This window comes from Elephas maximus, chromosome 12 (assembly GCF_024166365.1).
Source record: "Elephas maximus indicus isolate mEleMax1 chromosome 12, mEleMax1 primary haplotype, whole genome shotgun sequence".
NCBI classification, from domain to species: domain Eukaryota; kingdom Metazoa; phylum Chordata; class Mammalia; order Proboscidea; family Elephantidae; genus Elephas; species Elephas maximus.
In genome coordinates, this window is record NC_064830.1 from 79637666 (window position 1) to 79661610 (window position 23945).

Sequence of the window (23945 nt, forward strand, 5' to 3'; positions counted from 1 at the left end):
TACTATAACAGAAATACCACAAGTGGATGGCTTTAACAAACCGAAGTTTATTTTCTCACAATCTAGTGGGCTAAAAGACCTAATTCAGGGTGCCAGCTCCTAGGAAAGGCTTTTTCTCTCTGTCTGCTCTGGAGGAAGATCTTTATCATCAATCTTCCCCTGGTTTAGGAGCTTCTAAGAACAGAGATCCTGGGTCCAAAGGAGATGCTCTGCTCCTGGTACTGCTTTCTTGGTGGTATGAGGTCCCCCATGTCTCTCTGCTCCCTTCTCTCTTTAATATCTCAAAAGAGATTGACTGAAGGTACAACCTAATCTTGTAGATTGAGTCCTGCTTCATTAACATAACTGCCTCTAATCCTGCCTCGTTAACATCGACGTAGAATTTACAACACAGAAGAAAATCACATCGGATGACAAAATGGCGGACAGTCACACAACCCTGGGAATCATGGCCTAGCCAAGTTGACACACATTTTGGGGGATGCAGTTCAATCTGTAGAGGCATTGAGGAGAAGTTCCTTAACCCTGGTGATGGAGAATCGCATTTGAATTGTATTGAGACTACTTATTTGTGCCGACGCGTTGGAATGGTCCCAAACCTTACAATCTGTCTAAGTCAACCTGTGGAAAGGTTTTATTTTTAAATTCTTATACCCAGAATGTCACTCCTCTGAGAGTTTCCTTCACCTGGCCATGGTGAGATCAGGACAGGTATTCTTTAAAGCTCTCGAGTGATTCCAGCATGTAGCCAGGATTGAGACCCACTGATGTACTGGAATTGACTTTGCTCTCTACCAGTTGGATAATTTAGGACAAATCTCTAAACTCCAAATCTCAATTTCTCTCGCTTTGAATTGGGAATAATAATAGCTGCCAAATCTAGCTCACCGGGTTATCATTAGGCTCAGAATGCCTTTAAGGATGGCAATACATGAGAAAGTGTTTTGGAAACTGTAGATGCAGAAATAAATGGTACCAGTGTGGTTGTAATTATACACCAGCATCTTTCATATTTGAAGAGTACCAGAGGCCCTGTTTCCTAAACAAACAAGAGAGGTTTTAAAGACCAAGGAAAAGAGCATTCTTTCCCAGTCAATTTTATATGTGCTATTGGTGGAGTGGTTAAGAGCTATGGCTACTAACCAAAAAGTCGGTAGTTCGAATCCACCAGCCGCTCCTTGGAAGTTCTACTCTGTCCTGTAGGGGTGCTATGAGTTGGAATTGACTTGATGGCAATGTTTTTTTTTTTTTTTTATTAGAAGGTTGTTTAATGTGTGAAAGAATAAGCGTGGTGCCAAGAAGCAGGTGGAGCAGTGCAACAGGATAAATTCAAGCCCCGTCAGAGACCATGGTGGTGTTGGCAAAACCTGGCCCTGCCATGACCATGATTCTTTGGCAGGATGGGTTAAGTCAGTTCGTTTGCAGAAAGTAAACACTGATGTAACTAGAAAGACAAGGCGAGCAGAGGCTTGGTGCCAAGGATACAATTACAGAACAGCTCATGAGCCGGTCACTTCATCAGAGCGAGCAAGAGAAAGGCCCCCTGTCACTGGAAGACATCATGTGAGATGAGATGTCATTGCGTGACAGCGGCGGACCACCTCTGAAAGGATCACGGGGAGCAGTGTGTGACCTTGGGCTTAGAAAAAAATGGCCATCCTGGCATGAAAATCTATTAATTAATGTTTTTATTGTAAAAGAGCAGATAACTCATTAAAAAATATATATATATATATATGTATAGAAGTTATTTAAAGTAAACTCTGAAAGTCTCCATTCCTGCCTGACCCTAAACCTGCTTCCCAGATGTGACCATGTTAACAGTTTGGTGTGTGTCTTTTCAGTGTTTTTGCTTTGTATATATGAACATTTATGTATATTTATCGCATTGTGTGTTTTTTATAGATATGGGTTTTTTTTTTTTCTATAAATACGGCTCATACAGCCATTTTGCAGCTGGCCTCTTCATTTAGCATTTAACATAACGTTCCACACCAGCACACACAGATAATTCTGAACGTTTGTATTCAAAGGAAAACGTACTACCAATGCAGCCAATAGGTAGGAATTTGGCCAAACGTTTTCGCATTCAAAATACTCCCAAGCGTGAGCTGGCAGGGCTGAGGAGACCTTTGGGAGTTAGTGTCAATTTCTATTTCCTCAGAAAGTCCCAAGAATAAGTGGTTTGACGTCCAGATTCTTTATTCCTTCTGCTTTCTCTGGAGTGTTTGGCTTCCCTGTATTGTTGGGTGCTTTACAGGTTTCCCAGCTCCCTCTTCCTCCTTTTCAGAGAGGGCGTCTCCTGGCACAGCTACTCCAGGTGGGATGTGGAGGTGTGTAACTGGTTTCCTCTGTTTATGTACACTCACTAGCCATCTCTCTGGCTTTGCTCCAGGGATAGTCGCCCACCCAGGTGAGCCAGTGTTGCTTAAAGCAGCACTTCCGTTCTCAGGCAGGATTAGCTGTATTTTTTGGATAACTTCTGATAAAGCCCAGGTGAAGAGCAACATGTCTGGCACAGAAAGCAAACAGCTTGGTAGGAGTCCCATTTTCCTTGCTAAAGGTCTGTTGCCTAAACTGTTCAAGACAATTGTTTTTTAATACTTTTCAGTGTTTTGGGCAAAGTTGAAGGCAGTGTAGCAAAATGGTTAACCAAGCAGGCTCTAAGGTTACCCACTACCCATTGCTTTCGAGTCGATTCCAACTCATAGCCACCCTATAGGACAGAGCAGAACTACCCCACAGGGTTTCCAAGGAATGGCTGGTGAGAACTGCTGACCTTTTGGTAAGCAGCTGAGCTCTTAACCATTGCACCACCGGAGCTCTGTTCTAAGGTTAGATCAATTTATTTGCTAAGATCCGTTCACTAGTATTTATGGAATGCTTGCTATTCGGCAGGCAGACAGGCAGGCAGACATTGTACTAGATGCTGGGGTACTATGGTGAGTAAGACAAAATCCCTGCCCTCATGAAGCGTGCATTCTTGTGATAGCCTATAAACATAAATAAATATGTAATACAGTGTCAGGAAGTGTATCAGTTAGCTATTGTCACAATAATGCTGCATGACAAACCACCCACTGGCTGTAAGTCGGTGATTACAACATACGTTTACATCACGCTCACATGTCTGCAGATCAGCCAGGCTGGGCTCTGTGACACTTGGCTCTAGTCTGTGGGCTGTATTCAGGTCTGTTCTAGGGTCTGTCATGAACCTGCAGGCTACCGAGGACATGTTCTTTTCATGGCAGCGGTCAGAAGTTCTGAGAGGGGTGAGCAAACGCACATGGTGTGTCTTAAGGCACAGGCTGGGCATTAGCACACCTCACTTCCACACACATTTCATTGGCCAAAGCAGGTAACATGACCAAGCGTAACATCGATACCCATTACCGTCGAGTCGATTCCGATTCCCAGAGACCTTATAGAAAGGAAGTACCCTTCTCCTATGGAAGCGTGTGGCAGGGAAAAGGAATGAGCATTTGTTGTACAATAATCTACAAATGGAGTCCCTGGGCAGTACAAGTTGTTCAGCACTCAACTACTAGCCGAAAGGCTGGTGGTTTGAACCTACCTAGACCTGGCGATCTACTTCTGAAAGGTCAGAGCCTTGCAAACCTTTTGTAGCAGTTCTGCTCTGCATACGTGGGGTTGCCATGAGTCGGAATCAACTCCACGGCAACTAACAACAATCTACAAAAAGCGATACACACCATGAAACAAAATAAAGCACCCTAAAAGGCTAGAGAATGGCAGAGGCTGTTGTTTTAGATGGCGTGTTATTAGGGGAGGCCTCTCTGGGAAGTGCTGAGTAGAGCCCTGATGAAGTTCATTCTAGGCAGAGGGAAAAGGGACTGCAAAGGTTCCAGGGGTGGGAGGGTGCTCGGTGCCTTTGAGGAACAATAAGAAGGCCGATGTGGTTGGATTACAGTGAGCTGGGGTTGCGGAGGAGAGGAGGAGAACCCAATGTGGGCCCAATGTGAGTTCTCATCAGGACCTTGGAGTTTTGGATTTTATTCTGACTCTGATTAGAAGTAATGATAGGGCCTGGAGCAGGGAAGTGATGTGATCCAACTGACTTTTCATCGGGGTAACTGTGGTAGCCAGATCCACGATGAACCCCTCCTGGGAAATCCCTTCCCACATTGTACCAGGGTTGATATGTGTGACCAATAGAATTTGGCAGAAGTAAGGGTGTGCCAGGAGCCCTGGTGGTGCAGTGGTTAAGAGCTCGGCTGCTAACCAAAATGTTGGCAGTTTGAATCCACCAGCCACTCCTTGGAAACCATATGGGGCAGCTCTACTCTGTCCTATAGGGTTGCCAGGAGTCGGAATCCACTTGAGGACAATGGGTTTAATGGTGTGCCAAAGGCAGTATTGATTTAGTGGTAGACTTCTCACGTTTCATGGGAGAGACCTGGGTTCAATTCCCAGCCAATGCATGTCAAGCATAGTCGACACCCATCTTTTGGTGGAGGCTTGCATGTTGCTCTGATGCTGAGCAGGTTCCAGCAGAGCTTCCAGGCTAAGATGGAGTAAGAAGGAAGGCCTGATGATCTGCTCCCCAAAATCAGCAACTGAAAACCCTATGGGTCACAACAGTCTGATACTATTGTCCATGGGGCTGCCATGAGTCGAGCCTGACTGAGCAGCAGCTAACAACAATCATGTGCCACTTCCAAGATTAGGTTATAAAGGACACTGCAGTCTTGGTCTCTCTCTTTTTTCGGATCATTTTTGCTGGGGGAAGCCAGCTGCCATGTCATGAGCAGCCCTACAGAGATGCCTATATGAGAAGAAACGGAGGCCTCTTGCCATCAGCCTTGTGAATGAGCCATCTTGGAAGGGGATCTTCTAGCCCAGGCAAGTCTTCAGATGACTGCAGTTCCAGCCCATATCCTGACTGCAGTCTCATGAGAAATCAAAGGCAGAACCTTTCAGCCAAGTGACTACTGGATTCCTGACCAGCAGAAACTGTGTGAGATAACAATGTTGTTGTTTTAATCTGCTAAGTTCAGGGGTTGTTATTCAGCAGTGGATAACAACTGAACAGTAACTCAGGCTGCCATGAAGAGAACGGGTTGTAGGAGGATAAATGCAGATGCAGGAAAACTACTGTAACAGCCTACATCCTCGCTACTCAAATTGTGGTTCATGGACCAGTACTATCACTTGGAAACTGGTTAGAAATGCAGAATTCCAGGCCTCCCCCCCGACCCCATGCCACCTCCTGAATCAGAATCTGCATGTTAACGAGACCCCCAGGCCTGTGCACGTTAAAGGTGGAGAAGCAGTGTCATAGGTGACAGCCTGGAGGGATGGGGTGCCATGATGCAGGTTTGGATCATGGCTTACCAGCCCTGTGATGTTCAGTAAACTACTTAATTTTCCTAGCCTCAGTTTCCTTTCCTGTAAAATGGGGATAATAGGTTATATGTGAGGTTATAAATGAAATGGTGCACATCAAGTGCTTAGCACAGTGCCTGGCCAGGGTGGATTACCCAATAAGCAAGGTAAGCACGGGCTTGCTTGTGTTTACTTATTACTTACCCGTGTGTAACTTGTTTACTGGTTAATCCACCCCGTGCTTGGCCCATGGTTCAGACATCAATAAATGCTAGCTCTCTTTGGATGTGATCTGATCCATGTATTTACTTCCATAAGAATATGTTCCCGATTGTTTGCTGATGGTTTTTCTTAATTTTTTTTTTTTTGTATTCCCTGTCAAAGACTTTTTGGAAAGTCCTGTTTTGCAAAATGTCCTTCAGCTCATCAGAAAAACCTTTGTCTGTGCCCAGCATGAGTCCAGCCATACCTCAAAATGAAGGCGCCTGGTTTCCATTGTCAGTTTCCAGGCCCCGTTCTCAGGGCAACTTCCATTTGCCAACCGGCAGGCCAAAATAGGCCACAGCCTATAAATAGTGAGTTTGGGCTGCTTTGGACCCAGCTTCCCAGGCCAAGCCCTTCCCCCCTTCCCCCCCCTCCCCCGGCCTGGTCCTGTCGTTGTTTAAATATACTCTGGGTTATATCTGCAAATTGATTTTCCTTAGTATGCTCGGGAAATGCCTTACCAGCTTGTCAGACTTTCAGCTGAACCACCCCCTTTTTAGTAGCTCAGTCACAGCCTGTCCCAAGTATGTAACAAAGACTGATAAACAAGCTCAGGGTTTAGCTCACTGAGTCACAGGGTTCACCACAGTGCGTTGGTGTCGGGACTCAGGAGTTTGAGACACCTGAGTACCATCCTACCTCCCTTGCCATGTGACCTTGGATTAGTATTTAACTTCTCCAAGCCTCATTTTCCTTATCTGTAAAATGTGGGCTGATAATAATAATGAACTCTCGTTCCTAGGAGGGCAGCGATGGCTCAGTGGTAGAATTCTTGCCTTCCATACAAGAGACCTGGGTTCAATTCCCAGCCGAGGCACTTCAAGCACAGCCTCCATTCTTCTGTCAGTGGAGGCTTACGTGTTGCTGTGAGGCTGAACAGATTTCAGCAAAACTTCCAAATGAAGACAGACTAGGGAGAAAGGCCTGGCAATCTACTTCTGAAAATCAGCCAGTGAAAATCCAATGACCACAATGGTCCAATCCTGTAGCACATGGGGTTGCCATGAGTCGGGATTGATTCGATGGCAGCTAACAACAACGACTAGTTCCTTGGGTTGCTGTAAGGACTAAATAAGAAAACTATGGGTTAGTAGGACTGCTACATAATTTGCAGGACCCAGTGCAAAATGACAATGAAGGGCCCTTTGTTCAAAATTACTAAGAATTTCTAGGTAGTAACTTGAAGTCTTGAAGGAAGACTCATTAACAAGCTGCAATATGCAAATGACACAGCCTTCCTTGCTGAAAGTGAAGAGGACTTGAAGCACTTACTGATGAAGATTAAAGACCACAGCCTTCAGGATGAATTACACCTCAACATGAAAAAACAAAAATCCTCACAAGTGGACCAATAAGCCACATCATGATAAACGGAGAAAAGATTGAAGCCGTCAAGGATTTCATTTTACTTGGATCCACAATCAATATCCATGGAAGCAGCAGTCAAGAAATCAAAAGATGCATTGCATTGGGCAAATGTACTGCAAAAGATCTCTTTAAAGTGTTAAAAAACAAAGATGTCACTTTTAAGGACTAAGGTGTGACTGATCCAAGCCATGGTGTTTTCAATCGCCTCATATGCATGTGAGAGCTGGACAATATTTGAATAAGGAAGACCGAAGAGGAGTTGACACCTTTGAATTGTGGTGTTGGTGAAGAATACTGAATATACCATGGACTGCCAGAAGAACAAACAAATCTGTATTGGAGGAAGTACAGCCAGAATGCTCCTTAGAAGCAAGGATGGTGAGACTTTATCTCACATACTATGGACATGTTATCAGAAGGGACCGGTCCCCGGAGAAGCACATCGTGCTTGGTAGAGTAGGGGGTCAGCGAAAAAGAGGAAGACCCTCAACAAGTTGGATTGTCACAGTGGCTGCAACAACGGGCTAAAGCATAACAACAATTGTGAGGATGGCACAGGACCGGGTAGTATTTGTTCTGTTGTACGTAGTAGGGTCACTATGAGTTGGAACCGACTCAACGGCACCTAACAACACCACCACCACCACCACCAACTGCAGAGCATTAAACCAAATATGGGCCATTTTAAGCCTGGGGCCTTGTACGACTACTCAGGTCACATCCCCATAAAGTCACATAAAAAGCACTTAGTGCTCTGTCTTGTAAGTTGTTGTTAGTTGCTGCTGAGTCATTTCTGACTCATGGAAACCCCATGTGTGCAGAGTAGAACTGCTCCATAGGGCTTTCTTGACTCTGACATTTGGGAAGCAGATCTCCAGGCCTGTCTTCTTAGGGTCCTCTGGGTAGATTCAAAATGTCTACCTTTCAGCTGGTAGTTGAGTGCTTAACCATTTGTGCCACCCAAGGACTCCTGCCTGGCAAGTGGTGTTGTTGATAAGTGCTGCTGAGTCAATTTCAACTCATAGTGACCCCATGTGACAGAGTAGAACTACCCCATAGGGGTTCCTAGGCTGTAATCTTTATTGGAGCACATCGCCAGGTCTTTCTCTCATAGAGCTTCTGGGTGAGTTTGAATTGCCAACCTTAACTGAGTGCTTAACCGTTGCACCACCAGGCCTCCTTGCCTGGTAAGCAGTATCAGCCAAATTCCCAAATTTCCTAGAGCCCTTTTCTTTAAAAGACCAGCCAGTTTCCCTTCAAGGCAAAAAAAAAAAAAATGTCAGGGGTAAATTGCATAACTCCTTATATAAGGTCCCTTTTGCTGAGCAATAAAAAAAAAAAAAAAAAAAAAAAATTTTTTTTTTTTTAAAACACAATGACTTAAAGCAACAGTATGCTTTTTCATGCTGCCTGTAGCTTGGCTGGGCAGTTCCTCTGCTGGTTTCTCCTGGGCTCACTCACACCTGCATTCAGCTGTGACTGGGCTGGGCTGGAGGGTCTGAGTTGACCTCACTCATGTGTCTGGCAGTTGGTGCTGGCTGTTGGCAGAGGCACTTTGGTTCACCTCCAAGTGACCTTTCATCCTCCAGTAGACCAGACCAGCTTCCTTACATTATGGCAGAAACACTCCAAGAAGGTAAAACCCAGAAGCTTCAGCCTTGAAGCCTTGATTCTGGAACTTGCACATCATCACTTCAGTTACATTCTGTTGGTCAAAGCAAGTCACAAGGGCTGTCTAGATTCAAGGGGGCAGAGGATGGATGGCACCACTTAATGAGAGATGTGGCCAGGCTTTCAAAGGGCCAGGGATACGGGGAGACAGGATTAACCAGGGGCACAGCATGGTGATTCTCAGATGTTAGCCTGCATCAGAACTATCTGCAAACCAAAACCAAAACCAAACCCATTGCCGTCGAGTCGACTGTGACTCATAGCGACCCTATAGGACAGAGTAGAACTGCCCCATAGAGTTTCCAAGGAGCATCTGGTGGATTTGAACTGCTGACCTTTTGGTTAGCAGCCATAGCACTTAACCACTATGCCACGAGGGTTTCCATTTGCAGGGTCTGTTAAAACAGATTCCTGGGCCCCAACCCCAGAGAGTCTGAGTCAGTAGATTTGGCATGGGGCCTAAGAATTTGCATTTCTAACACATTCCTGGAGGTTGCTGAGACTGCTAGTCTGAGGGCCACACAGATGAGAGTCTCAACCATGGTGATAGTGTTAAGTGTCCACACTTAACAGCAGTGGTTCCAACCCTGGCTGCACAGTAGAAACACCTGAGCAACTGTAAAAATCCAGCCCGGTTAAATCAGAACCTGTGGTGGCCGGACTCAGGTACCAGTATTTTTTTTAACGCTCAACCAAGCGATTCCAACGTGCAGTCAGTAGAGAACCACTATTTTAGACTCAGACTACTCAAGTTCAAGTACTGGCTACATCTCTTACAAGCTTAGGCAAGTTATTTCGGCTCTCTGTGCCTCAGTTTTCTCATTGAAAATGGGGATGGCAATCCCTGTTCTGAGGACTAAGAGATAATATGTATAAAGCACCTACACAGTGCTGGAGCACGGGAAACACGACATAAATGTCAGCCCGGAGTACTGATGGTAAAGAAGCAATCAAAAGCTTTGTGCAATAATACGCACAATGATTTTCCTGTAATTTAACCCTATAAATCATTGGAAATTTTTATCGGATACCTTAACTGCTTTTGCAGCTTATTCATTCCCTGATGATCTGGGTAAACAAGTGCTAAGAAAAGCTGGATGAACTTTATCTGAACTGCCGTCACTGAGCTGTTGAGGGAAATGCAGTTTTCTTTCAAGAATGTACTGTGATAAGGCCTTATTATTAAAGGGACTTTAACAGAAAATAGGTGTGGCTTCCTGGGAGGCTTTTCTAGGTTCTGCACTGAAAAAAGTCCACCCTACCAAAAAGCAGCTGCTGTTCACAAGCCCCACAGATCATGCTTCCTGACCGCACACTAATGGCTTGAGTGGTCCTGCGTGACTCAGATTTTAAGGATTTGCAATAACCAACATGGCATTTTGTGAGTAAGAACTGAAATGAAAAGCCACACAGATGTTAGGGTGGTTGCTTTGTCAGCTTTAAACCTTCAGTTTATTCTTAGCATTCTCTTCCATTACAGCAGGGTTTCCTGAACTTGTCAGACCATTAGAATCACCTGGGTTCTTGTCAAACAATCTGAAGCCTTGGCTCTACTGCACATGTACTGAATCAGAATCTGTGGGTCAAGGGCTCGGGATTCTGTTTTTAACAAGTGGCCTAAGTGATCTCACTATCGTTGGGTAAGGTTGGGAAATAGTCTTAACAATGTTTTTGCAGTATATATATAGAGAGAGAGGGATGGGAGAGGCAATAAAGGAAGCTGGAGGCTACAGTGCTAATGACCAGTCAAGGATAACAGCAGGACGAGTCAACACTCTATCGCCCATGGGCCAAATCTGGCCTACTGCCTGTTTTTATAAATAAAGTTTTATTGAATACATCCATGTCCATTGGCTTAGGTATCATTTATGGCTGCTTTTACACTACAATGGCAGAATTGAGTCATCCTGACAGGTCATATAGTCTGCAAAACCAAAAATATTTACTATCCGGCCCTTTACAAAATATAATTTACTGATCTTTGAATAAGAGACATGACTTCAGACCTGGGCAAACTTGGAATTAAGATCCTCAGTGCTTATGAACTCACAATAAAAAAAAATAAACCAACAAGGAAGGGAAGGAGGAGTTAGTAAATACAACCAACTGAAGAACCTGGCCCCCCAAGAATAGCAGAATAGTACAGTCTGAGACTATGAAATAAGTGTGTTCAAAATGATTATACAGATTTCCCACACACAAAAAGAAGGTAAACCTTGCTGAAAGAGCAGGGTAGTATAAAAAGGGGGGGGGGGAACAGATTTGAAAAATAACTAAATACCACTTCTAGAAATGAAAACAATTTAATGAAAGGGCTAAAGCAATGCTTCTCAAACTTCAGTAAGCATCACGATCACCTGTAGGGTTTGTTAAAACACATTCCTGGGCTCACCCCCTATTAAATTCTGATTTAATAGGTCTCAGGTAGAGTCCATGGTGTTCCATTTATAAGAAGCTCCAAGGTGATGCTGATACCGCTAATCCATGGACCATACTTTGCTTATGCTTTAAGTAGTAGATACATACAGCTGAAGGAGTAATTAGTAAGCTAGAAGACAGATCTGGGAAAGCCACCAGAATGCAGCAGAAAGAGATGCGAAGTGTGAATAAAGCAGTTAAGAGATGAGGTGGACAGAATGTGAAGTTCCAACATAAGTCAATAGGAATTCCAGAAGTAGACAATAGAATAAATGGGGGAGAGGCAATATTCAAAGAGATATGAGTGAGTCAATACCAAAGTTGAAGAAACATGAATCTTGAACTAGATAAATAAGGACAAAACCTCACCAAAATGCAACAGGGTTAAAATGTGAAATGCCAAGGAGAAGCCTCAAAAGCAATCTTAAAAGGAACGTTACCTACAAAAACAGTGAGAATGACTATGAACATCTAATGAGCAGTGGTACGTGCCAGAAAGACAGCGAAATAATATCTTCTAATCGAGGGTGGCTATGAGTCGGAATAGACTCGACAGCAATGGGTTATGGGTAATCCTGAGGAAAGTGACACTCAACCTAGAGTTGTATACCCAGTAAATTATCATTCGAGAGCAAGGGCTAAAGAAAGACATTTTTAGACACTTGCATCTCTCACTGAACTGCTAAATGATATACTTCAGTTAGGAGGAAACTGGACCCATAAGAAAAGAGTAGGATGCAAGATACAATGATGAAATGAGGAAGGTGATAGATATAAACAGGCATTGACTATTAAAAAAGAAAATAGGACCAATGGAAAATAAATGAGGTGAAGCTAAAATACTAGACAATAGGCAATGAAGGTTGAGCGTGGGAAGACTGGAGTTAAAACATTCTAAAGTCTTGGTATTGTTTGGGAGGAGGCTAGATGGGCTAGATTTTTGCTTTAAGTTAATTGTTACATGTACAACTTATTAAAGAATGAAAATAGAATGTGAAGTAACAAATAAGTAGAAGTGGAATAAAAAATTCAATGTAATCGAAAACATGCAAGAAAAACAGGAAGAAAGAAAAAGCATGATAAACAAATAATAAGATGAGAGAAATAAACACAAATATTAGTCACAATAAGTAGGCTAAGTAAACAGACTAAGTACTTGTCTGTTTTTCAGATTGGATTAAGAAGAAATACACCTCCCTGGTGGTGCAGTGTTTAAGCATTTGGCTGCTAACCAAAACGTCAGCAGTACGAATCCACCAGATGCTCCTTGTAGGGTCACTATGAGTTAGAATCGACTCGGTGGCAATGCATTTGGTTTTTTGGTTTATGGTAGAGGTACAGGCAACACAAAATGACCTGGAATGGTTGAAAATAAAGGGATGGAAAAATATATACCACACAGATATTAGCCAAAAGAAAGGCATAGAATTATTAATATCAGATAAAATAGACTTCAAAGCAAAAAACATTACCAGGGACAGAGAAGATCCTTTACTTAATGATGAAAGAATGACTTATTTTTTATTTGCTTAGATTTTTTTTTTTAAATGCTATTCACTACCCACTATACTGAATTTACTACTTACTAATGATGTATTAAAAGGAGCCTTGGTGACAAAATGGTTTTAAAAAAATCTACTAACCAAAAGGTTGACGGTTTGAATTCATCTAGTGGCTCCATGAGAAAAAAGACCTTGGGATCTACTTCTGTAAAGATTAAAAAAAAGAAAAAAAAAAACATTGCCGGAGTCAATTCCGACTTATAGCAACCCTATAGGACAGAGTGGAATTGCCTCATGTGGTTTGCAAGGAGTACCTGGTGGATTTGAACAGCTGACCTTTTGGTTAGCAGCCATAGCTCTTAACCACTACACCACCAGGGTTTCATTACAGCCTACAACCCTATCACATTGGGTTGCCATGAGTTGAAAATCAACTCTTCAGCACCTCCCAACAACAACAATGGGCATTGGTGGTTCAGTGATAGAATTCTTGCCTTCCATGCAGGAGACCCAGGTGCAGTCCCTGACCAGTGCACTTCATGTACAGCCGACACCCGTCTGTCAGTGGAGGCTTGCATGGTGCTCCTATGATGCTGAACAGATTTCAGTGGAGCGTCCAGACTAAGATGGACTAGGAAGAAAGGCCTGGTTGGTCTACTTCTGAAAAATCTGCCAATGAAAACTCTGGATCACAGCAGTCTGATCTGCAACCAATCACGGGAACGGTGCAGGACTGGGTAGCATTTCGTTCTGTTGTGCATGGGATTTTCATGAGTTGGGGCCAACTCAATGGCAGATAACAACAACAATGAGCCAAAACCCACCATTTGAAAGTCCCAGCTAACCTCTAAGTGGCAGTATGTTGTACTGCAGTTAAATATCATGTAACATCTCTACAATGTGAGGAAATATGTAATATCTAAAACCAAAACCCATTGCTGTTAAGTCCATTCTGACTCACAGGAACCCTACAGGACAGAGGAGAACTGCCCCACAGGGTTTCCAAGGAGCGGCTGATGGATTCAAACTGCCAACATTCTGGTTAGCGGCCAAGCTCTTAACCACTGAGCCACCAGGGCTCCATATAATATCTACAAGTTTTTTTTTTAGTTTATTAAAAATAATAAGGAACAGTAGTAACTACCAGATGAGAAACCAACTTCTGTTTTGTTTTGCCAAAGACCTGAGAAGTCATGAAGCTTCCTTACAAAGAGAAGAATTGAATTCATGAAAAAGTTGGGAATTCTGAATATTTTATTAGGTAATTAAAAGAGAGTTGGCAAACACATATTGCCTTTATGTTGAAATCTGCTTTTCTTAAGTATAAAACCATCTAGTATAACCATTAGTATGTCAGGTCACGTCAAAAATGTACTAAGAAACTTCCGTGAGGCACCTCGTGCCAAGTCAGAGGTTCACTCTTGCGAGCATTATTGAAGGGCTGTCCATCCTGTTACTTCTCCAGCAGCTTGCCAGCACCTATAATACACTAAGTATTTTCCCACAGAACAATTAGAAAAACTCCAGGGAATCATCCAGAGAGGGTAACTGTTGCTATGTTTTCATCTGTTTTGCCAAGAAGCAGGAAAAACAACTGAGCTAAGAGGAATTCAGAAGCATAGCTCTATGAAGGGAAATGCCTCTCTCACTCCCTCCCTGCATCCACCACCCCACAGCCCCAATACCTCTCAACCAGCAGACCAGTGCCCAAAGTTATAAAATTATAAAGTCATTGATGTATGTGATACAGTGAAACCTTCAAGAGCTGGAACTCGTTGGGATTGCCTTGTTTTTCCACATCTCGCAAGTGCTCTCCCTTTGACAGGGTGCGGTCTTAGCACTTGCTAGCGCTCGTTTTAGTGGAGAATATTTGAGTTTTCCTTCTCTGACAGGTCTCCGTCTTACACAGGTCCCAGTTTTCACAGGTTTTACTGTACTTTGTAAACCCGTGGGAAGAGGCCCCACTTTCAATTTTATCAATCTTTGGCTCCTCAGCCACTTGGTTCCATGTATTAACAGATTTATGGTATTCAAATCTCATGAAGACAGATTATTTGGATTCATTTTTTAATTTATTTAAGAAATTTCCAGTGTGGTGAGACCTTGCTGTGTGTCAGACACTGTTTTCACACTTTACATGTATTATCTCGGTTTGTTTTCACACCAACCTAATGAAGGAGATATTTATATTATCCCATCTTACAGATGAGGAAATTGAAGCTCAGAGAGTTTAAGTAGCTTGCTCAAGGTTCCTAAGCTCGTAATTTGCAGAGCTGAGATTCAACCTCAGACTGTCTGATCACAAATTGACTATCTTAACCAATATGGTAGCCTATATTGGTTAAGAGTAGCATATAATTATGTTTATGTAATTATATTTGAATTTGATGGTTTCATGGGCATTTACAAAAAATTCATATCCGTGAAGAACTTTTCTTTCTGACCTTACTCCAAAGTCAAGTACACAATAAAATATATAATACCCAGTGTGCCTATTTTGGAAGACCAGATGGACCCATACAGTAATTTATAGAAGTAAAAATAAGAAGCCCATGCTAAGGGAGCCCTTGTTTTGTGTTACGTGTTGACATTACCCTGCACTCTGTGGAATTTGCTGATTGACATGACCACTGCCATTTAAATGGATTCCCTAATCGTGATAATAATACCTGGGATTAGCCCGGCGCAATGGGTCCATGCTTTCCCCAGGACTAACAAAAGCCTTCTCTAGGGATCCAGGCTTTCCTGGTAACGAGAAGCTAGCAAACAAGCCTAACTAACAAGGCTGCTGTATTCTACGTGGGTAGGTAGCCATCCTCATTTGGAAGTGAAGGGCTTATAGGAAAAGATGAAGGGTGCTCTGGCCAAACAGAGGAAGATCATCCTCTGATGAGCACCCTGCACTGTGAACAAGTGCAAGCTTCCAGACTGTTGGGGAAATGGGTGTTTCTGTTCATTGAATATTTAAGTGGTTGAGAGCCAAGGGATTATGGGGAAAATTCATCAGTTATTTTTAAATTAAAGAACTCTTGTTTGCCTCTCAGCAGCCTGTTACTTAAAATTTAAACCCCTGTTGTATTCCTAAAACAATATACATTCATCGTAAACATCCCAAACAATATAATCCAGAACTTTCTGGGAGGGAAGAGATTGAGATCACCCCAACCGCAATCTCAAGATTCCTAGTTATAGGAACCCGTCGGGGTTACTGGTTACCCTGAAGGATGGAAGGGCAAAAAGACCCCCACAGTAAAATGACTAAGAATGGAGGAAGAGGTGGCCCCTCTACTGACAGGGGAGAAACAAAAGGGGATGGTAGTGCTGGGGCTGTGAGGTAGCTAAAGGTGAAACTCGACTCCACCTCGCCTTTCTGGGGACTGTATTTGAGTCCTGGAGAGGTAGATATGTGGGTGACTTTAAAAGTTGAAACTTGAGAACCTAGCTTAGACTCCCTCAAAGGACTGCACTGACCACAGTAGGAAACCAAGGTCTGAGTGCCAAGATAGGAAGTCACAAGACCCAGTGATGGTCTGGGAGACCAGGAGGTGTAGCCCTGGCTTCTCAGCATCACCACAGTCACGGACCTGAGGAGTAACTGGCCCCTTGAGATGAGTCTGTGCTCTCTAGTCTGCCGCGACCCTTGGCTCCCTTGACTCATTCTCCTTAGATGCTGGGGCTGCAGGTACGTGAGCTTTCCATTTCTGCTTCAGTTTCTCCTGCATCCCTCCCAGCAGCTGAGGCAGCAGTTCTGACTGTCAGATCAGCAGGAGAGAAACAAACAAGCAGGCAGCTCTTCTCTCTGGGCACCCAGGATCCCTGCGTATAGGGGAAGGGGCTACTGCCTAGAAGGGGACACTGGTCTGGGCATGGGGGTATATAATATCCCCACTTACACATGCTTATTATGGTATATTCCCCAGAATATAAAGCCGCTACCACATTTTAGATGAACGGAGCAAATTAAATAAGGAACACTCCAAAGAAGCCATGTTTAATGGTGCATCTAAAGAGCCCAGTCAGGAAGGCATTATCACTGGAACTTCTTTGGAAAATGTGGTCTTTTGTTTGTCAGGATGTCTCGCAGCTTTCTTTTGGGACTTTGAACTATTTTTCAGAATAACACTGACACGCATCCACAGGCATCAAGTAACTTCCTGCCTCAGAACCCATTTTGTCAGAGCAATGCCTCCAGCAACTGGAAAGTGGAAGGATAAAGCAGGAAAGGGAAGAGTGAGAGTGGGGAGTTTTTCTGTGCCGGATCACCCAGGACCGTTTAACACCTGCACACCTTTGCACAGGCTGATGCCTCTCCCTGGAACACCATTACCCTCCGCCCCCTTCTCCCATAGCTAACTCTAGTTCATCCTTCAAATCCCACCCAGGAGTCATTTCCTCTATGAAGTATTTTCTGACCACTCCAGGCTCAGTTAGATGCCCCCTCTGTGTTTCCGTAACACCTGGATTCTGATACCCTCACTCATGTGTCCTACTAGGCTCTAGGTCCCACAAAGGCAGCTGGGACCAGTCTGCCTAAGTTTGAATCCCAGGTCTGCTGTTTCCTAGCTGTGTGACTTGACAAGTTACCTAAGCTCTCTGTTTGCTCATCAGTAAGATGGGAACAACAATTCCTGCCTTATTGGGTTGTTTTAAGGATTAAAACTTATAATACACTTAAACAATGCCTGGAAACATCGTAAGTATACTCCATAAATGTGAGTGACAATAATAATTATTAAAATTATTAGTAATTGTCTCTCTACTCCTAAACCCAGTATGCAGTATACACTCGGGCAATAGGTGTTAAACTGAACTGTGGCTAATCCCTTAGCTGTGAGTGACCTAGAACTGTGCTGACTGTAGACTGTAGCCACCAGCTGCATGTGACTCTCGAGCACTCAGATGCAACGAGTCCAAACTGGGATGTGCAGTCAGTGTAAACTACACACCAGACTTCCATGACTGAGGATGGAAAAAAAGAAAGTAAAATATCGCATTAATAATTTTTTATATTGAGTACATGTTGAAATGATCATATTTTGGATATGTTAGGTAAAATGAAATATATTCTTAAAAATGATTCCACCTGTTTCTTTTGACTTTTTTCAATGAGACTGCAAGGAAATTTAAAATCACATATGGGACTAGCAGATAGCACAGATCTAGAATGTTCTTGACCTACCATTAATATAGCAAATCTTCCCACAACCTCATTAACACTCAGATATTACGTGGGCTCTAGGGGTGTGGGTGACTCATGTAGAACAATGATTCGTGTAGGATCAAAAGTTAAATTGGTCTTTGAAGGATGTTCCATGCAGGGTTAGTGGGCTATTGAGCAGTAAGTATGTAGAAAAGGAACTGAAGCTTTGCGGACATTTTCCAGGCTCGCTGTGATCCTGAGATTCAAGAATTGCGTCAGTGGCAGAAGAAACTGCATGAGGAGAAACACATTCGCCAGCGAGTCAAAATTTTCTGGGCCAAACAAGAACGAAAAGGTCAGTTGCTGGATTCACAGTCCCTAGTTGATTCAGGAAAAGTCCAATTCTTATCCGAGGCTCAAGAAAGAAGCCCTCTGAGGTTTTACAGGTCCTCGTGAGTACATGGAATTCCATTTGTCTATGGTAAGGTATTGTAGAAGCAGCTGAATGTCAGAATTCGGCTCTGGAACAACAGAGGTGATGTGGTACAATTCACATGGACATTTCCCTCACTCAGGGACAAATTCACTGTCAACCTTTGTCTGCAGGCCTCTTTTTTAAATTTGCAACGCATTAAAAATAACCCTTCTTTTTGGAAACATGGTGTTTATCAATGTGTTAGGAGCCCTGCTGGCACAGTGGTTAAGCACTTGGCTGTTAACTGAAAAGTTGGCAGTTCAAACCTACCCAGTGGCTCCACAGGAGAAAGATAAGGTGATCTGCTTCCGTAAAGATTACAGCTTGGAAAACCCCATGGGGCAGCTCTACTCTGTCAGATCGAGTCACTGTGAGTCGAAATCGACTTGACTGCACCAACAACATCAACATGATGGGTCGTTTATTCTTCTAAGTTGTCGATTGTGTGTCAGAATTTAAACTGTGCTTTTTGCTTGTCCTCCGCCACACCGCCTTTTTTTTTTAGAAATTAAAATATACACACACATTAAAGTACAAAGAATAATATAACAAATACCCATCACCTATCGAGGAGCCCACCGGTGGCATAGGGGTTAAGAGCTCGGCTGCTAACCAAGCTAACCAAAAGGTCAGCAGTTTGGATCTACCAGCCACTCCTTGGAAACCCTATGGGGCAGCTCTACTCTGTCCTGTAGGGTTGCTGTCAGTCAGAATCAACTCTACAGCAAAGGGTTTGGTGTTTTTTTTTTAATCATAAGCAAGTATCACCATTTTGTCCCATTTGCTTTCATCCTTTTTAATTTTTAAACTTTAAATTACTATGTATTCACAGTAAGAAAATTAGAAAGGGGGAAAAAAAAAACACCCAGAAATTCTACCACTGTTAATATTTTGGCATATATTTGCCTTAGTTTCCTAAGGCTACCATGACAAAATACCACAAAGTAGGTGGCTTTAAAGGACAGAAATTTATTGTCTTACAGTTCTGGAGGCTCTAAGTCCAAATTCAGGACAATGGCCAGACTATATCAGCTCTACAGGAAGGCCTGTCCTTATCTCTTCCACCTTCTGGTAGCCCTGGTGTTTCTTGGCATTCCTTGACTATCAGCTGCATCTTCACATGGTGTGTGTCTTCTCCCTGTGTGATGGTCTCCATATCTGTTCTCCTTTTTTTATGAGACACCACTCGGAAGGAATTAGGGCCACTCTACGCTGGTGGCATAGTGGTTAAAAGCTACAGTTGCTAACCAAAAAGTTGGCAGTTCAAACCCACCAGGTGCTCCTTGGAAACTCTATGCGGCAGCTCTACTCTGTCCTATACGGTTACCATGAGTCAGAATTGACTCGACGGCAATAGGTTTTTTTTATTCTGCTATAGCCTATGAGTCGGAATCAACTCGATGGTAGTGGGTTTTTTTTTTTTTATAGCCTCATTAATTTAACCAAAAACATCTTCAAAGAAAAACTATTTTCAAAGGTATGGGCGCTAGGACTTCAACATATCTTTTGGGGGGAACAATTTAATCCATAACAATATCCTGCTGTACTTTTTCCAGTACTAAAAGATGCAAACAGATATATATTCATATATTATTAAAAATGGGGTTATCTTTACATTCTATTATATAATCCACCTTTTCCCTTAAACTACCATGAATGTCATTCCAGTCAACCACTGGACTGGTGTCATGATTTTTTTTTTAATTATTATCGTACTTTATATGAAAGTTTACAGAACAAACTAGCTTCTCATTAAACCGTACATATATTGTTTTGTGACGTTGGTTGCCACACCCAGGACATGTCAGCGCTCTCCGTTCTGGACCTTGGGTTCCCTATTACTAGTTTTCCTGTCCCCTCCTGCGTCTGATCTGGCACGTCTCTTTATGTTTTATGGGCCTGTCTAATCTTTGGATGAAGGGTGAACCTCAGGAGTGACTTTGTTTCTGAGCTAAAAGGGTGTCCAGGGGCCATACTGTTGGGGTTTCTCCAGTCTCTGCCAGGCCAGTAAGCCTGGTCTTTTTTTGTGAGTTAGGATTTTGTTCTACATTTTTCTCCAGTTCTGTCTGGGACCCTCTATTGTTATCCCTGTCAGAGCAGTCAGTGGTGGTAGTCAGCCACCATCTAGTTGTACTGGACTCAGTCTGGTGGATGCTGTGGTGGTCATGGTCCATTAGTCTTTTGGACTGATCTTTCTCTTGTGTCTTTAGTTTCTTTCAGTCACCAGTGGAGTACCTTAGATGGCTGCCCACAAGCTTTTAAGACCCCAGATGCTACTCACCAAAGTAGAATATAGAACATTTTCTTTATAAACTATGTTATGCCAGTTGAGCTAGATGTTCCCCAAGACGATGGTTCCCACAGCCCTCAGCCCAGCAATTTGGTCCCTCAGGGAGTTTGGATGTGTCTATGGGGCTTCCATGACCTTGCTGTGGATATTTATGCTGGTTTCCCCAGTATTGTGCACTGTCTTACCCTTCACCAAAGTTACCACTTAGCTATCATCCGTTTAGTGTTTTTCCATCCCTACCCCTCCCTCGTAACCGCCAAAAATTGTTTTTGTGTGTAAAGCTTTTCATGAGTTTTTATAGTAGTGGTCTCATACAGTATTCATCTTTTTGTAATTGACTTATTTCACACAGCGTAATACCCTCCAGATTCATTCATGCTGTGAGATGCTTCACAGATTCATCATTGTTCATTATCGTTACGTAGTACTCCACTGTGTGTATGTGCCACAGTTTGTGTATCCATTCATCTGTCAGTGGGCATCTAGGTTGTTTCCCTCTTCTTGCTATTGTGGACAATGCTGCAGTGAACATGGATGTGCATATGTCTATTTGTGTGACGGCTCTTATTTCTCTAGGATATATTCTTAGGGGTGGGATTGCTGGGTCATATGGTATTTCTATTTCTAGCTTTCTAAGGAAGTGCCATATTGTTTTCCAAAATGGTTGTATAATTTTGCATTCCCACCAGCAGTGCATAAGAGTTCCAATCTCCCTACAGCCTCTCCAACATTTGTTATTTTCGGTTTTTGGGATTCACGCCAGTACTGCTGGGGTAAAATGGCATCTCATTGTGGTTTTGATTTGCATTTCTCTAATGGCTAGTAATTGCAGGCATTTCCTCATGTGCCTGTTAGCCGCTTGAATGTCTGCTTTGGTATAGTGTCTGTTCATATCCTTTGCCCAGTTTTTAATTGAATTATTTGTCTTTTTGTTGTAGAGGTGTTGGATTTTCCTGTAGATTTTAGAGATTAGACCTTTGTTGGATTTGTCATAGCCAAAAATTTTGTCCCAGTCTGTAGGTTCTCTCTTTACTCTTTTGGTGAAGTCTTTTGATGAGCATAAGTGTTTAATTTTTAGAAGATCCCAGTTACCTATCTTATCTTCTGGAGTTTGTGTGTTGTTAGTTATGGTTTATATCCTGTTAATGCAATGTGTTAGGGCCTTTAACGTTGATCCTATTTTTTCTTATATGATCTTTATAGTTTTGGGTTTTATATTTAGGCCTTTGATCCATTTTGAATTAGTTTTTGTGTATGGTGTGAGATATGGGTCCTGTTTCATTTTTTTGCAGATGGACATCCAGGTTTCCCAGTACCATTTGTTAAAAAGACTCTCTTTTCCCTATTTGATGGACTTAGGGCCCTTGTTGAAGATCAGGTGACTGTAGGTAGATGAATTTACATCTGCGTTCTCAATTCTGTTTCATTGGTCAATGTATCTGTCGTTGTACCAGTAGCAGGCTGTTTTGACTACCATAGCTGTATAGTGGGCTCTGAGGTCAGGTAGTGCGAGTTCTCCTACTATATTTTATTTCTTCTTCAATAGTGCTTTACTTATCTGGGGCCTCTTCCATTTCCATATAAAGTTAATGTGTTTCCATATCTTTAAAGAATGTTCTTGGTATTTGGATCGAGATTGCATCATATTTGTAGATTGCTTTGGGCACAATTGTCATGTCCACAATGTTGAGTCTACCTATCCATGAGCATGGTATGCTTTTCCATTTATGTAGATCTCTTTTGGTTTCTTGCAGTAATGTTTTGTAGTTTTCTTTGTATAGGCCTTTTACATCCCTGGTTAGATTTATTCCTAAGTAGTTTTTATTTTTTTAGGGACAATTTTTTTTGTTTATTGTAAATAGTACTGTTTTCCTAATTTCATTGTTCTCTTTATTGGTATATAGGAATCCACTAATTTTTGTATGCTTAACTTGTATTCTGCTACTCGGCTGAATCTATTAGTTCCAGTAGTTTTCTTATGGAGTGTTTTGTGTTTTCTGTGTATAGTATCATATTGCCCACAAATAGGGACAGTTTTGCTTCTTCATTATGAGTTTGGATACCCTTTATTTCTTTTTCTTGTCTTATTGCACTAGCTAGGACTTCCAGCACAATGTTAAGCATGAGTGGTGATAAAGAGCGTCCTTGTCTTGTTCCTGTTCTTGAGGCAAATGTTTTCAGCCTCTCTCTGTTAAGAATGATGTTGGCTGTTGGTTTCGTATAAATGCCCTTTATTATGTTGAAGAATTTCCCTTCTATACCTATTTTTTTGAGAGTTTTTAATCAGGAATGGGTGTTGGACTTTGTTGGATTCCTTTTCTGTGTCGATTGAGATGATCATGTGGTTTTTTTTTTTTTTTTTTAATGTGGTGGATTACGCTAATTGATTTTCCGATGTTGAACCATACTTGCATCCCTGGTAGGAATCCCACTTGGTTATGGTGTATGATTTTTTTGATATGATGCAGAATTCTCTTGGCTAGAATTTTCTGGAGAATTTTTGAGTGATATTGGTCTCTAATTTTCCTTTTTTGTGGTGTCTTTGCCTGGTTTTGGTATCAGGTTTATGCTGGCTTCATAGAATGAATTTGGAAGTATCTCTTCCTTTCTTTTTTTTTTCTTCCTTTTCTATGTTCAGAAATAGTTTGAGTAGTACTGTTGAAAGCTCTTCTCTGAATATTTGGTAGGATTCTCCAGTGAAGCCATCTGGCCCAGGGATTTTTTTTCATTGGGAGTTTTTTTTTTATTACCTTTTCAGTCTTTTCTCTTGTTATGGGTCTGTTCAGGTTTTCAACATCGTTTTGTGTTATTTTAGGTAGATGGTGTGTTTCTAGAAATTTGTCCATTTCCTCTACGTTTTCACATTTGTTGGAGTGTAGTTTTTCATAGTACTCTGTTATGATCCTTTTTATTTTAGTTGGGTGTGTTGTAATGTCCCCCATTTCATTTCTTATTTGGGTTATTGGCATCCTGTCCTGTTTTTCTTTTGTCAGTTTGGCCAGTAGTTTGTCAATTTTATTGATCCTTTCAAAGAACCAACTTTTGGTTTTGTTGATTTTCTATACACTATTTCATTTATTTCCACTCTGATCTTTATTATTTCCTTTCTTTTGGTGGCTGTGGGCTTCTTTTTCTGTTTGTTCGAGTTGTGTAGCTAATGTTTTGATTTTGTCCCTTCTTTTTTGATATGTTCATCTATTGCTATAAATTGACCTTTGAGCACTGCTTTTGCTGTGTCCCAAGGTTTTGGTAGGATGTATTTTCATCCTTATTTGATTCTAGGAATTTTTTTATTCCATCTTTGATTTCTTGTATTACCCCGTGGTTTTTAAGCAGGGTTTTATTCAGTTTCCATGTAATTGGTTTTTTTCCCTTGCTCTTCCTGTTGTTAATTTCTACTTTGATGGTGTTGTGATCAGAGAAGATACTTTGTATTATCTCAGTGTTTTAGATTTTGTTGAGGGTTGCTTT

At 42.2% G+C, this 23945-nt stretch overlaps 1 protein-coding gene across 7 annotated transcripts in view; it reads left to right on the plus strand.

Annotated features, from left to right (window-relative positions):
- The window catches only part of IQCK (IQ motif containing K), a 271465-nt gene that overhangs the window by 94917 nt on the left and 152603 nt on the right, over nucleotides 1-23945 (plus strand). For 6 of the 7 annotated variants that reach the window (XM_049904899.1, XM_049904892.1, XM_049904893.1 and 3 more), the window contains one exon: nucleotides 17953-18064. In XM_049904899.1, the coding sequence (XP_049760856.1) occupies nucleotides 17953-18064 (112 nt within the window). Of the gene's footprint in view, nucleotides 1-1259; nucleotides 1290-17952; nucleotides 18065-23945 lie in introns of those variants that run through there. The other variant, XM_049904898.1, reaches the window with a different exon arrangement.